The 12414-nt window shown below is 47.0% G+C and overlaps 1 protein-coding gene across 1 annotated transcript in view; it reads right to left on the bottom strand.

Annotated features, from left to right (window-relative positions):
- OCA2 (OCA2 melanosomal transmembrane protein) overlaps nt 1–12414 on the bottom strand; it is a 352275-nt gene that overhangs the window by 276877 nt on the left and 62984 nt on the right. Inside the window, exons 3-5 of the mRNA XM_025390396.1 lie at nt 8334–8432; nt 4147–4335; nt 1182–1239 (exon numbers count right to left, since the gene is read on the bottom strand). Coding sequence (XP_025246181.1) covers nt 1182–1239; nt 4147–4335; nt 8334–8432 — 346 coding nt within the window. The remainder of the gene's footprint in view (nt 1–1181; nt 1240–4146; nt 4336–8333; nt 8433–12414) is intronic.

The raw sequence follows: 12414 nt of genomic DNA, 5'->3' as shown, positions 1-12414 counted from the left end.
CAGGGATCACACAACCACACGCAGACATGACACACAACCACAGACAGGGGACCACACACACACCTGCACACACACAGACACACAACAAGAGACAGGGGACCACACACCCACCTGCACTCACAGACACAAAACCAGAGACAGGGGCCACACACCCACCTGGACACACACAGACACACAACCAGACAGCAGACCACACACCCACCTGCACACACACAGACACGCAACCAGAGACAGGGGACCACACACCCACCTGCACACACACAGACACACAACCAGAGACAGGGGACCACACACCCACCTGCACACACACAGACACACAACCAGAGACAGGGGCCACACACCCAGTCTGGGCAAATGTATTCTGAGTGCCACTATGTGACCCTGACTCAGGCTACATCAGGCCACAGAGCACACCAAGGCTGGCAGTGGGACTCATGGCTGTCACCTCAGAGGGCACAGAGGTGGCCCTGCGGCCCTGGCTCCTGCTCGGGCTCCTGTGCCTTTCCCCTGGTGGGTCCATCTGCTGGGACCCCTCCAGTGAAGAACAGCACCTCCCACTGCCATGGGCTCACCAACGCAGCCCTCGCCCTCCCCTCGTTCCCACACCCTGTTCCCTACGAGGGCATCTGACGTTGGTTTGGCTCCAGAATGTGTCTGTTGTGAATATTCATGTATTTGAAAGGATGGAGATGTCTGGGCAAATAAAATCAGAGACACCTCCCCAGAGGGGGCAAACTTCAGAGCTTCAACACACACCGCTGGACAGAGGCCCAGCGCACAATCTCAAAGGGGCACTGAGACACTCTGGGCTATCCACGATCTCCAGATGTGTCCCAACACACATGAAGAGTGCTACTGTCCAGGGCTGAACAGGGAAGTAGGAAACCACTCGAGGAGGGAAGTGAGCCCCACAGCCAGCTACCCGGCCTTCCACATGGCAACACCATGCTGCCCGGCTTCTGCTGTGTGACTGGGACCACAGCAGAGGGCACAGCTGCGGCCCTCGACCCCCTCAGCCCGCTGCCCCACAACCCTCGCATCTCCTCCAAAGAAAGTCAGATAATCAGGTGAAGAGGGCCAGGCACTAAGCCGCACATCTCAGGTTCCCCCTGCTATACAGCCAAAGGCACACAGGGCTTCCACGGACCCAACAGCAGTGCTGGGGCAGCCACGGTACTCACAGAGCACAGCACCACAAAGACAAACAGGCCCGTGACTTTCAGCCACTGCACACAGCGCCTGCAAGAGAAAAGGTAGGATCTTAGTGGCAAGGGCAGCAGTCCCGTTGCCCAGACTCAGACACCTTTCTGCAGCCTTGAGTAACTTCCATCTCACAGCATGTGTTTTGAATTCTTTCCAAACGTGATATGAGGGAGAACACCCTCATATCAGTGACCAGTGAACCTACAGCCCCATCCAAAGGAACATGGTGGAGGTTCCAGAGGAGAACAAAGTTCACCAAAGTGTTTGCACATAGCTTGTTGTTCGGGAAACTAAAGTTCAAGATTTGAGACTCTTTGATAGCTGTTTAAAGCCTCCCGTTTCCTGGAAAAAAGTAAACTGAATGCCTTACCTTGTCTTTCTGATTCATATTTATCAATTATTTTCCCCTAAGTTTTCTGAAAGGTAGGAATACAGATTGATCATCAAATACAAAAACGAATAACTTAAGAAAGAAATTGTTATGCTGTTACTGGTTGTACCAGCAGAGTCTCTTAAGAATTCCTTAGGCAATAACTTAATTAACCATCAAGCCACACACTCGGCCCCTACCAAGGACCTCTAAAGCCATTCCGGCCCCCTCAGCATTACCCATTTCTTAACCATGACCCCCAGGCCCTACATGAACCAGAGCCTGGCCTGCACTCTCCTGCCCTTCTGTTCCACCAACATCCTTGCTGCACCCAGACAGGACCACAGGGCCTTTGCCCTGCCAGGATGCTCCCTGACTGCAGTCCTCCCGTCATGCCCATCTCTGTTCACTCAGCAGCCAGACCCCATCGCCCAATGGCACCATCACCGCCCAGTCAGGTTGTGCTCTCCCACCAGCTGTTCCGTGAGGGCAGGCACTACAGCGTTTCTGCTTTGTCCCCACACACGGAAGGATGCTGGTACATAGCCCATGCTTGATGTATGTGTGTAGAATGAAGTTAAGAAACTCCATGTTGGAACATCTTTTTAATACTCTCCTCAGTTAAGTTTCATCTGTCTTTGAAAACCTTCTTTCTGATCCTTTGAAAATGGTAAAATCTTGTTTTGCATTCTCTTAGATTTAATGAATTTGATGAATAATCAGTTCACGCTTCCCAATTATGATTCAACAGCTCCTACTTAAATAGGAATCAAAATGACATTTCTTTTTAAAGCATGAAGCATTAATTGAGCTATTCTAAATACAAATTTCTTTCTACATAACTGACATCTGCAGCAGAGCTGACAACCCAAAATAAAAGGTTTTTTACAAGATTCTTCACTGATCACGCATGGTGCTTTTTAGACATGTTATAAAGAATGGCGCTAACGTCTTTCAGTTCAGTGGCAAGCTCAAAGGCAAATACTCCATGAATCAGAGAAGATAAAACAAGCACTGAATGCAGAAGTCTCAAATGTACTTGATTCTATTTTTCCACGTTGTGGGACAGCTGAGGACACGGCAGCCTCGGGAGTGGGAGGGGTCACCATTCAGCTGGGAAAAGGCTGAACAGTGTCAGGGTTTGCCATCTTGTTGACCCAGGGCGCCAGAACTGCACTCACACAATTTCACCCAACTCCCATAATCTCATAGCGGATTCACCGGCCAAATGTTTACTGCACCCACGAGGGGGGCTGAGACCCCGTCTCATCAGGAAGCAGCTACATGCGGTTGGGAGTCACAGTGGGAAGAGACAGCTCCATGTCAAGCAGCGGAGCGAGGGATCTGGGATCGAATCCCTGCCCCTTGGCTTGGCTCAGTGTGGCCTTGGGCAAAACTCGAGGCACCCCCCGTGAACCTCCCAGGATTGCTGGGAAGATGCATAGGACAGCGGCTCCCCCACGTACCGCGGGGAGTCTGAGGCGGGCCTCTCCGCACCCCGGGAGGTGCACCTGGAGCGTGCAGGCGGGTACACTTCCAACCAACCGCGAGCATCTTCAGAGAAGACGGGTCCCCATGCACAGACGCTAACATTTGACGACTGAGTAGTGTTTTTTCACTTATCTACGGCTTTCGCACTTACTATCTTAGTGAAGGCCCGCGAGATGCCACAGAGCCAGGAGCGCAAGCGCCACAGGGCACAGCTGCGCGGCCAGGCAGCGCTCAGCGACGTCAGGGCGGATCCAGAATGGAAGCCCACAGGTCCGGGCTCCCAAACCTCGTTCTGTCCCGGAAATGCTGCTTTCAAACATGTCCCTCTCAAAAGAACCCTTTCAAATGAACTGGCGCATGGGAGGAAACCCAGCAGATAAACAAGCTGGCAAGGTGAGAGCGCTCCGGCCCGCGCGCACCCTGGGCCTCCCGCGCATGCGCGCCCCAGGCCTGCACCCGCACGCCCGCCGTCCCCCTGCGCATGCGCATCCCCGCCCCCATTCCTCCCATACGCATGCGCACCGTCCACTTTCTCGCTGCAGCTCCGCTTCCCCAAGCATGGTTCTGTGCTCCGTGTGCCCAAGACAAAGGCTTACGCATTAATGGTTTTCCAACGGCTCGTAAGTTCTAAAATGTTTCCAGCCTTAACAGGGTTTCTGGGGCCCACAGCACAGGAGGGAACCGCACCCCTCAGGCTGTGCGCTGAGCCAGACCCACTCCTTCCTCAGTAACTGCAAAGGTGTATCAACTTCCAAAACGCCATGGGACCCCTGAAGCAAACAGATCCTATTTGCAAACCTAAAGGCCGTGAAGACCCCAACCCCACCAGCAGGAAGGAGAGGAGTGTACTGTGTCAATCATTTAGGGTTGTCCTCTCAGGCGCTGCATGATTTGCAGGCCGCCTTAAATGTCTCCCTAGGCCTGGGTGAAAATAAATCACCTTGACGGAAAAGCACAGCCTGGCCAGATGAGACAAAACTCATCCTCTTCTTCACCCTGCTGGTTTGAAAGATGGAGGGGGCACGCAGGACGCGATGTGCGGCCGGCGCTGCTGCCAGGGTGGGCACCCCACGTCTGCCTACCTCAGCTTGGAAAGACGGAGCCGGACGTGCGGGCTGTCTAGAAGGTCCCCCTTCTCCGAGGAGGCAGACGCAGACAGACCAGACACCTCCCTGCTCAGCAGGTACCTTCGCTCCCAATCAGCAGAGCCCTCTTCCCAAGACTCTTCCGCAGTGATGAACTCTGGATGGTAAACAGGTATGCACCGTGACCTGGAAAGCAAGAGAGGTGTGGTTATTTCTCCTGAAATAGTAATGGCTGCAAAGCAAGCTTTCCTCTGAGTCCTGTGTGAAATGGCGCAGAATCAACCCTGGTCTTTCCAAGGACCACAGACAGTGGCCCGCTCACATACTGGTGGGAATGGTTTTTTTGTGACCTCACAGAACACTTAGGTTAAAGGAAATTTCCTGGAGTCACTAAAGTCTTCAAAATGAATTGTGGGCCTTCAAGAAACCAGCTTTTTCTGAGTTTGGGACTTTCCAAGAAAGCTGTTTCTGGCTCAGACCTGTTCCCGCTGATTTCAGCGTTTGCTTTTTCACTGCATGCGCTCCAGTAGTCAATACCTAGATGTGTGAGATTTGCCCAGGGTGAGGGGTGTCAGTTTTTCCTCCTCTGTGTAGATCTCCTTCTGCAGTGGAGCTGTAGGGAAAGTGGCCTACCTGGCTTCCCACACAACATCCACAGAAGCACGAGCAGGAAGAGGGAACATTAGTATCTAACTAGACAGGCCAAGAATGGGGCCTATATCTAGATGACTCAACGGGAATCATAAACTTTTCTCAAAATTACTTGAAAACACATCCATTTACTTTTGGAATTTTTGTTGTTGTTGTTTTTTCTTGAGACAGAGTCTTGCTCTGTCACCCAGGATGGAGTGCAGTGATGCAATTTCAGCTCACTGCAACCTCTGCCTCCCAAGTTCAAGTGATTCTCCTGCCTCAGCCTCCCCAGTAGCTAGGATTACAGACACATGCCACCACACCTGGCTAATTTTTGTATTTTTAGTAGAGATGGGGTTTCATCATGTTGGCCAGGCTAGTCTCAAACTCCTGACCTCAAGTGATCTGACTGCCTTGGCCTCCCAAAGTGCTGGGATGTATAATCATGAGCCACTGTACAGAGCCTCCATTTACTTTTGGTTGAATCCCTGACCTTCTGATCAATTCCTTCAGTTTAGATGCACTTGACTCTTAAAAGCCAGAATTTTCATGTATCACATAGAATATTCTTGGGATCACAATACTGACGTTAACAGATGTGATCTGTGATAGACTGGAATGGAGCCAGCTCAATGGGGCATTGTGATACTCCTGAACACTTACGACTGCTTTAGAAGTGGTTCACAAGGAAAAATATTCAGAAGAAGCAGCCCAGAGACGCCAATTAGGCTGTGTATAACCAATGTGTAACAAGATAACACGACTTTGAAAATAGTCGATAATCCGATCAATTTTGTGATTGGAAAATGCTCAGGTGTGTAAGAAATAATATCACACCAACTGCTGAAAAAAACACAACTGTAACAAAATTGGAACAAAAAAAACCTTTTCTTCTAAGAAGAAAGAGGAAAGCAAGTTAATGTCATTGCCTTCTAGAGCAGTGCTGTGCAACAGAACTTTCTGTGGTGATAGAAATGTTCACTTCCCTGCCCAGTATGGCAGCCACATGTGCTGTTGGTCACTTGAAGTGTGGCTAGTACAACTGAAGAAGTGAATGTTTAATGTTAATTAATTTAAATTTAAATAACCATCTGCAAGGAGTGGCTACCAGTTGTCAGTGCAGATACAGGGCATGCTCTGACCTTTGTACCACACATTCCTGCTCTCAACACCCTTAAAAGAATACTTCTGAAAATACGTAAATCAATGGATATTATCCTAATAAGCCATTTGATCAGATTAAAACTGCAACAACATAAAGTTGATCAAAGTAAAGTATGAAAAAGACATTCCTACCACCAATACCTTAATTAGCAAAAAGAGAAAAGGAATACATTTTGTAAGCAAAGCTGACCCATGTTCTACTCCCTTGAAATGGTTTTTGTGACATGAGGCCCAGCTCAGCCTCCCAGGGCGTGTCTGTGCTCCGCATGCCAGGAAAAATGCTTACGCATTAATGGTTTTCCAATGAACTGCAAATTCTAAAATGTCGCAGGCCTTCACAATTTACCAAGTAATTCAACAGAAAGCATTAAGGGAATAGGTGTGTGAAGTCTTTGTCTTAAGTTATTAATTAGGAGCAATGGAACATAATTAAGTTATCCTCCAGTACAGAAGCTTGAAGCAGCTGGGTCAGTGGAAATGCTTCAGCTTACACTCCTTACCCATCCAGTCACTGAGGGGCTGGTGGCAGGGACTGTGCTAGGTGCCAGGATGCACGATGAAGAGGGCACAGGCTGGCTGACATAACCACAGATAGCACACAGGCCAGTCTGGAAGTAAGGGCATGAATGCAGTGTTTGAGAGCACAGGAGAAGCACTGACTCTTGGTGGGTGCGGCAGAAACAACCAAGGGTTCTCAAAGGAAGTGACATCTGAATGCCCTTGACAGGAGTAGGACTGACTGCCCTGGAGAGACAGAGAGGGAAGGAGTTTCCTCTAGTCAAGGGCTTCCTGTGAACAAATCATCCCTGCACTGAGAAGTAATAAATCCAGATGCCTGCATCCCATCCAAATCCTGTGAGCAGGAGTATTTGGAGGCTGAGGACAGGAATGCACATGGCGTGCAAGCCCCACCTAAAGTGTGAAGCCTGGCCCCCTGCCCTGGCTGCAGACTGGGCTGGGGAGAGACGAGGCAGCTCCTTGGAAGCTCAGAGGTGAGTGAAGGAGACACAACAGCCTGCCTGTCAATGCAGGTACACACCAGCAGTGGGCACCTGTCGATGCAGGTACACACCAGCAGTGGGCGGGGAAAGGAGAATCCATGATGTGCAAATAGGTGATTCACAATCAAAGCTGTTGAAACTTTTAATTATTTTGAGTCTTAAAAGAATGTGATTATGGGATGAGTCACATAAGAGGCAGCTGTGGCCTTCTTTTCTCTGATTCTAGGTTTGCCTTTTTCCTTACCTACATTGTTTTGTAAAGTCTTGTAAAAGACGAACGGGCATCAGAGAAGACCCCTCTTCACTGTTGATCTTCATTGATAGATTAACTTCCTTCTTTCTTCTCTCACACAAAGACCTCATGACTATCCCATTGTCTAACATGGAACGTCAAATATACTCTTTGAAATTGGAGGGGGAGCAAAGCTGTAACTAATCAAATTGATGTAACTCATAAACCAGCCATGTATGAGAAACGTAGTCCTTCTCCATTTCTTTGTTTTCTGCCTATATGGATAAGAATAAGACCTTAACTTCTCAGTTTTGGAGCACTGATCCCATTCTTTTGGATCCTATGTTTCCCAAATGGCTATCCTCAGCTTTGTGCTTGAATAAATAATTTTAAACTGGGTTCTGATAGTTTTTATTATTTCAGATTGACAGTGACAATGTCACCAAGTTTGTGATGTGCAAGGAGCCCGGAAACATGGAGCAGGTGGCTCAGGCTTCTGGCAGTTTGTTTGCAGAAAGAAAAGAAGATGCAGGCCTGGCCCAAGACCCTTCATCCCAGAAGGAAGCATCTGTAACTTACCCTCCAGGTCAGCTCTGCTCAGGCAATTCCAGAACCACCCTGATTTGTGTCCAAAAAGGACCTGTAAGTTTGCAGGAAATTAGGTTTTCTTGTGAAACACATATACAGGATTTCTCAACTTCGTCACTACTGACATTTGTGCTGGATAGTTCTTTGTGGTGGGGACTGTTCTGTGCATTGCAGAATGTTTGGCAGCATCCCTGGCCTCTACCCTTAAATGCCAGAAGCATCCCAGCCCTCAGTGTGACAACCAAAAATGTCTCCAGACAATGCCGACCTCACCCCTAGCTGAGAAACCCCAGCCTGGTAAGACAATGCGTCAGAGCTTTGTGCACGCATGAGTGTGTGTGTGTGCTGTGCAATTGCTGCAGGGTTATGCTCAAGGCCATCTGGAAATTAATATCCACAGAATATAACCACCCGAATCATGAACATCTACTACAATAAATTGTCAAGGATCTGGCAGAGGTTAAACATGTCCAGTAAAAATTCATATCTCAAGAACTTCTCCAGCATACGTGCCAAGTGCAATGCTCGGAAACTCTTACTTTCATATGACGGGGGAAATATCTCACCCTTTCTCTTGTAAGGAATTCCTCAGCAAAGGAGTGTTTTCTGTAAAGCAGGAATCTTTAGACCTGGAGCTGGACATCTGGGGCAAAGGAGAGTGAGACCTGAAAGAGACAAGGAAGGAAACAGAATCACCAACACAGAAATAACGAATGTGTTCCCAGCACTTGGGCGCTAGATTCAAGAATGTGCCCAAGATTCAGTGATAAATCTTACAAGGAAATTTGCCTGACGGTCTGTCTGAATTGTAAAAGGCTGAAGTTTTAGAAGACACCATAAGAAATACCTCTCCTCCCCAACTCAATTGAAAATGCACAGCAGACACTCGCACAGGAGACCAAATACTACGGGATGACACTTTTAGGCTCGCTTTTGCATTAGCAGGAGATTCAGGCCACCTTTGCTATTTCATGCAGAGCTGCTCCTCAAGAAAAACATTCAGAGGGTGGGACACAGTGGCTCACGCCTGTAATCCCAGCACTTTGTGAAACTGAGGTGGGTGAATCACAAGGTCAGGAGTTCAAGACCAGCCTCGCCAATGTGGTGAAACCCCGCCTCTACTAAAAATACAAAAAAAAAAAAAATTAGCCAGGTGTAGTGGTGGGCACCTATAATACGAGCTACTCTGGAGGCGGAGGCAGAGAATTGCTTCTACTAAAAATACAAAAAAAAAAAAAAAATTAGCCAGGTGTAGTGGTGGGCACCTGTAATACCAGCTACTCTGGAGGCGGAGGCAGAGAATTGCTTCTACTAAAAATACAAAAAAAAAAAAAAATTAGCCAGGGGTAGTGGTGGGCACCTGTAATACCAGCTACTCTGGAGGCGGAGGCAGAGAATTGCTTGAACCCGGGAGGCGGAGGTTGCAGTGAGCCGAGATCACACTACTGCACTCCAGCCTGGGCGACGGAGCGAGACTCCTTGTCAAAAAAAAAAAAAAAGATTCAGAGCCTCGTTGGCCCTTTTGTAGGCAGAAAATTCTATTTGCTAAAATAACAAGAAATTCACTTTTAAAATATACTAATGGCTGCCATTGGAAGACCAATCAGCAGAAGTCAGGACCAAGGGGTTGGAATGAGACAACAACCAGAATGGCAAGGAGGAAGCTCTCCAAGGACAGCAGCCACAACTGAAGCAAAGCAAAGGTTCGCACTGGGCAGGGTGGTCCTCCACCACACTGGCCTCCCTGCCATATGGAAGGACCACCATAAATGTATCATTCAAATCAGGAGCTTGTTGAACGGGAAGTAACTGCACAGCCACAACTAAGTCCACCGGCATGTATGGTCACCCTCATTAAAGGACACTTGATGTTAAAAGACAACCAGCTTTCCATGAGAAGTTGCAGGAACAATTTTCGTTCCTGATCACTGAGAATATGTCATTTTATATGCTGATGCATTGCCTTTCTTACAGGATCCCAGGCCAGGTAGAGATGCTGTAGATGCTATGAAACATTTGCCCGGGCAAATAACAGTAATTCTTTCCGATCACAAATGCACAATGGAAGAAATTTTAAGAAAAATATTTTTGCTTGCTTCTTTCTCATTCAAGCATTCACCTGTGAGATAGACAATAAGACTCCTGTGGATGAGTAAAACATGGGCCCCTGAGTTGTGTCTAACACCAGCACCATGTCTCTGGGAAGTCAGAAAAGGAGTCTGTCTGGGGCCAGTGAGTATCCGCTGGGCATCACCTCTGGGCAGCACTGGGCCACTTCCCATGGAGAACACAGGTGACTGAGGACTCACCCCAGAGGCTTAATGGCCAGTAGAGGTCAGCATGGCAGGAGAGAGAATTATAAAGTAGGTGCTTTAACTTTGACAAATGAAGGCAGAGAGATTTGGAAGAATCTCTCTGCCCAAGAGATTTAATAATTAGCATACTTTTAGCTGCTCAAACTGGCTTACAGTTGAGATCCTCCCAACCCTGTTTCCCATAACTATAAATCTGTAACTGTAACCCCCTAGGTACATTTAGAAAGTGTCATAGTGAGTGGACCAAACAACCAGATGTTTTCTGATACTCCCTGGGGTGGTCTAGGAGAGCTGAGTGTTACGGAGACGGTGACCTTCCTCATATTATTTAACAACCCTGAGCTTCCATTTTCTCAGTCATGCAATGTAGATTAAAAGAAAACAAGGCCAAGCATGGTGGTTCAAACCTGTAATCCCAGCAAGGTGGGAGGATCGATTGAGGCCATGAGTTCAAGACCAGCCTGGGCAACATAGCAAGATCCTATCTCTATGGAAAGTAAAAATAATAAAAAATTATCTGGGCGTAGTGGTGCACACTTGTAGTCCTAGCTACTTGGAAGACTGAGGCGGGAGAATCACTTGAGTCCAGGAATTCAACGGTGCAGTGAGCTATGACGGAGCCACTGCACTCCAGCCTGGAGGAGACCCTCTCACTTTAAAAAAGAAACAAAAACCCTTGGTTTTCTTATATTAACTAAGGAGATGTAAATGGAAAACATAAAGATAGACTGTGGATATTGGTTCACTGAGGTTCATTAGACTGTGAGCTCTTTAAGAATGACTGCCATGTTTTCATCTTGTTTTATCTGGTACTGTAAGTGGCACCCAGGTCAAAGTAAGTTCTTAACAAATACTCAATAATGAGCTGGGCACAGTGGCTCACACATGTAATCTCAGCACTTTGGGAGGTCAAGGCGGGTGGACTGCCTGAGCCTAGGAGGTCACGACAAGCCTGAGCAACGTGGCAAAACCCTGTCTTTAAAAAAATTCAAAAATTAGCCAGGTGTGGTGGTGCACGCCTGTAGTCCCAGCTACTGGGAAGGCTGGTGAAGGGCTGACTGCTTGAGCCTGAGAGGTCAAACCTGCAATGAGCTGGGATTGTGCTACTGCACTCCAGCCTAGGCAATAGACCAAGATCCTGTCACAAAAACACATACATACTTAATAATGAATGGGTTAAAACCCAGCAATCACAGCTTATTTGCATGAGATTGGCTTTTTAACTCAAAACAAGTCTCCTAAATCATTAAATCAATAATGTTTATAGACTCAATGTTGACCCTCTGAAGAGAGGACAGTGCTCAGGAGGGTGGAGGCACTATTGTTCCTTGGAAAGCGTGACCCATGGGGTCTCAAAAGAGCCCACAGCAGCACCACATCGCGCAGTGAAGCATGACCCACGGGGTCTCAAAAGAGCCCACAGCAGCAGCACGTCGCGCAGCATGGAGGATTTACCTTCTTGCCACTAAGAAGGAAAATTAGAAATGGGGAAAAATCCAAAGTCCATTTTATCTTCTCTGTGGTGGCCATATCTGGCTGATTTTTGTTACTGTTTAACATTTACATTTATGCACTTCGTATACACAGAGTATTTTATAATTGTAGTTAAGCATATAGGTAATCATTTCTGAGCTTTTTTATGTAATTATATTTCTAAAAATCCAAAAGTAAAATGAGTTTCACCAGGAAATTTCCTAAAGAGACTTTGGGCCATTCCAATTTAAACTTACCACCATCCAGATACCATTTTCAATGTTCCAAATCCATTCCTCTCTGCAAATAGGGGAAGCACCACGGAGGCCCTGGGGCCCTGTTGCTTGATAGAATCCCTGGCCTGTGACCCAGAGAGCTCACAGATCACATGTAGAGAAGATTCAGGATTGCCCAAAAACATTTTCCAGAGGCTGAAAATAAAAATGGCAGTCCACAAAGCTGAAAGCCCAATTTTTTCTCCTTTTGACTTCAATAAGGCAGAAAATATTGATGCGATCTATATTATTCCTGACTTTTCCTCTTCCGAAAAGATAAATCGCATTGACGTTTTTTTGACTTCACTCTAAGACTGGGCACTGTCTAGTTTTACTAATTTCCGCGTTGTCTGATTTCCCCCATGTCTCAACAAACTCTGTATATACATTTACAAAATCCATATGTATCTATACATTTATATTTATTTTAAAGGAAATTACAGAAGATAACACATAAAACAACTGCACCTGTACATAATTCTATAATTCAGAGATATCCAATGTTAACATTTAGAGAATTTCCTTTCAATGTTTTTTTCCTACATATAAATGAATATTTTTAGGTCAGATTCATACATATGAGT

The sequence above is a fragment of the Theropithecus gelada genome, chromosome 7a (assembly GCF_003255815.1).
Source record: "Theropithecus gelada isolate Dixy chromosome 7a, Tgel_1.0, whole genome shotgun sequence".
Classification (NCBI taxonomy): Eukaryota; Metazoa; Chordata; class Mammalia; order Primates; family Cercopithecidae; genus Theropithecus; species Theropithecus gelada.
The sequence above is the reverse complement of the archived record's forward strand: the minus strand, read 5'-3'. Positions and strand labels throughout refer to the sequence as shown.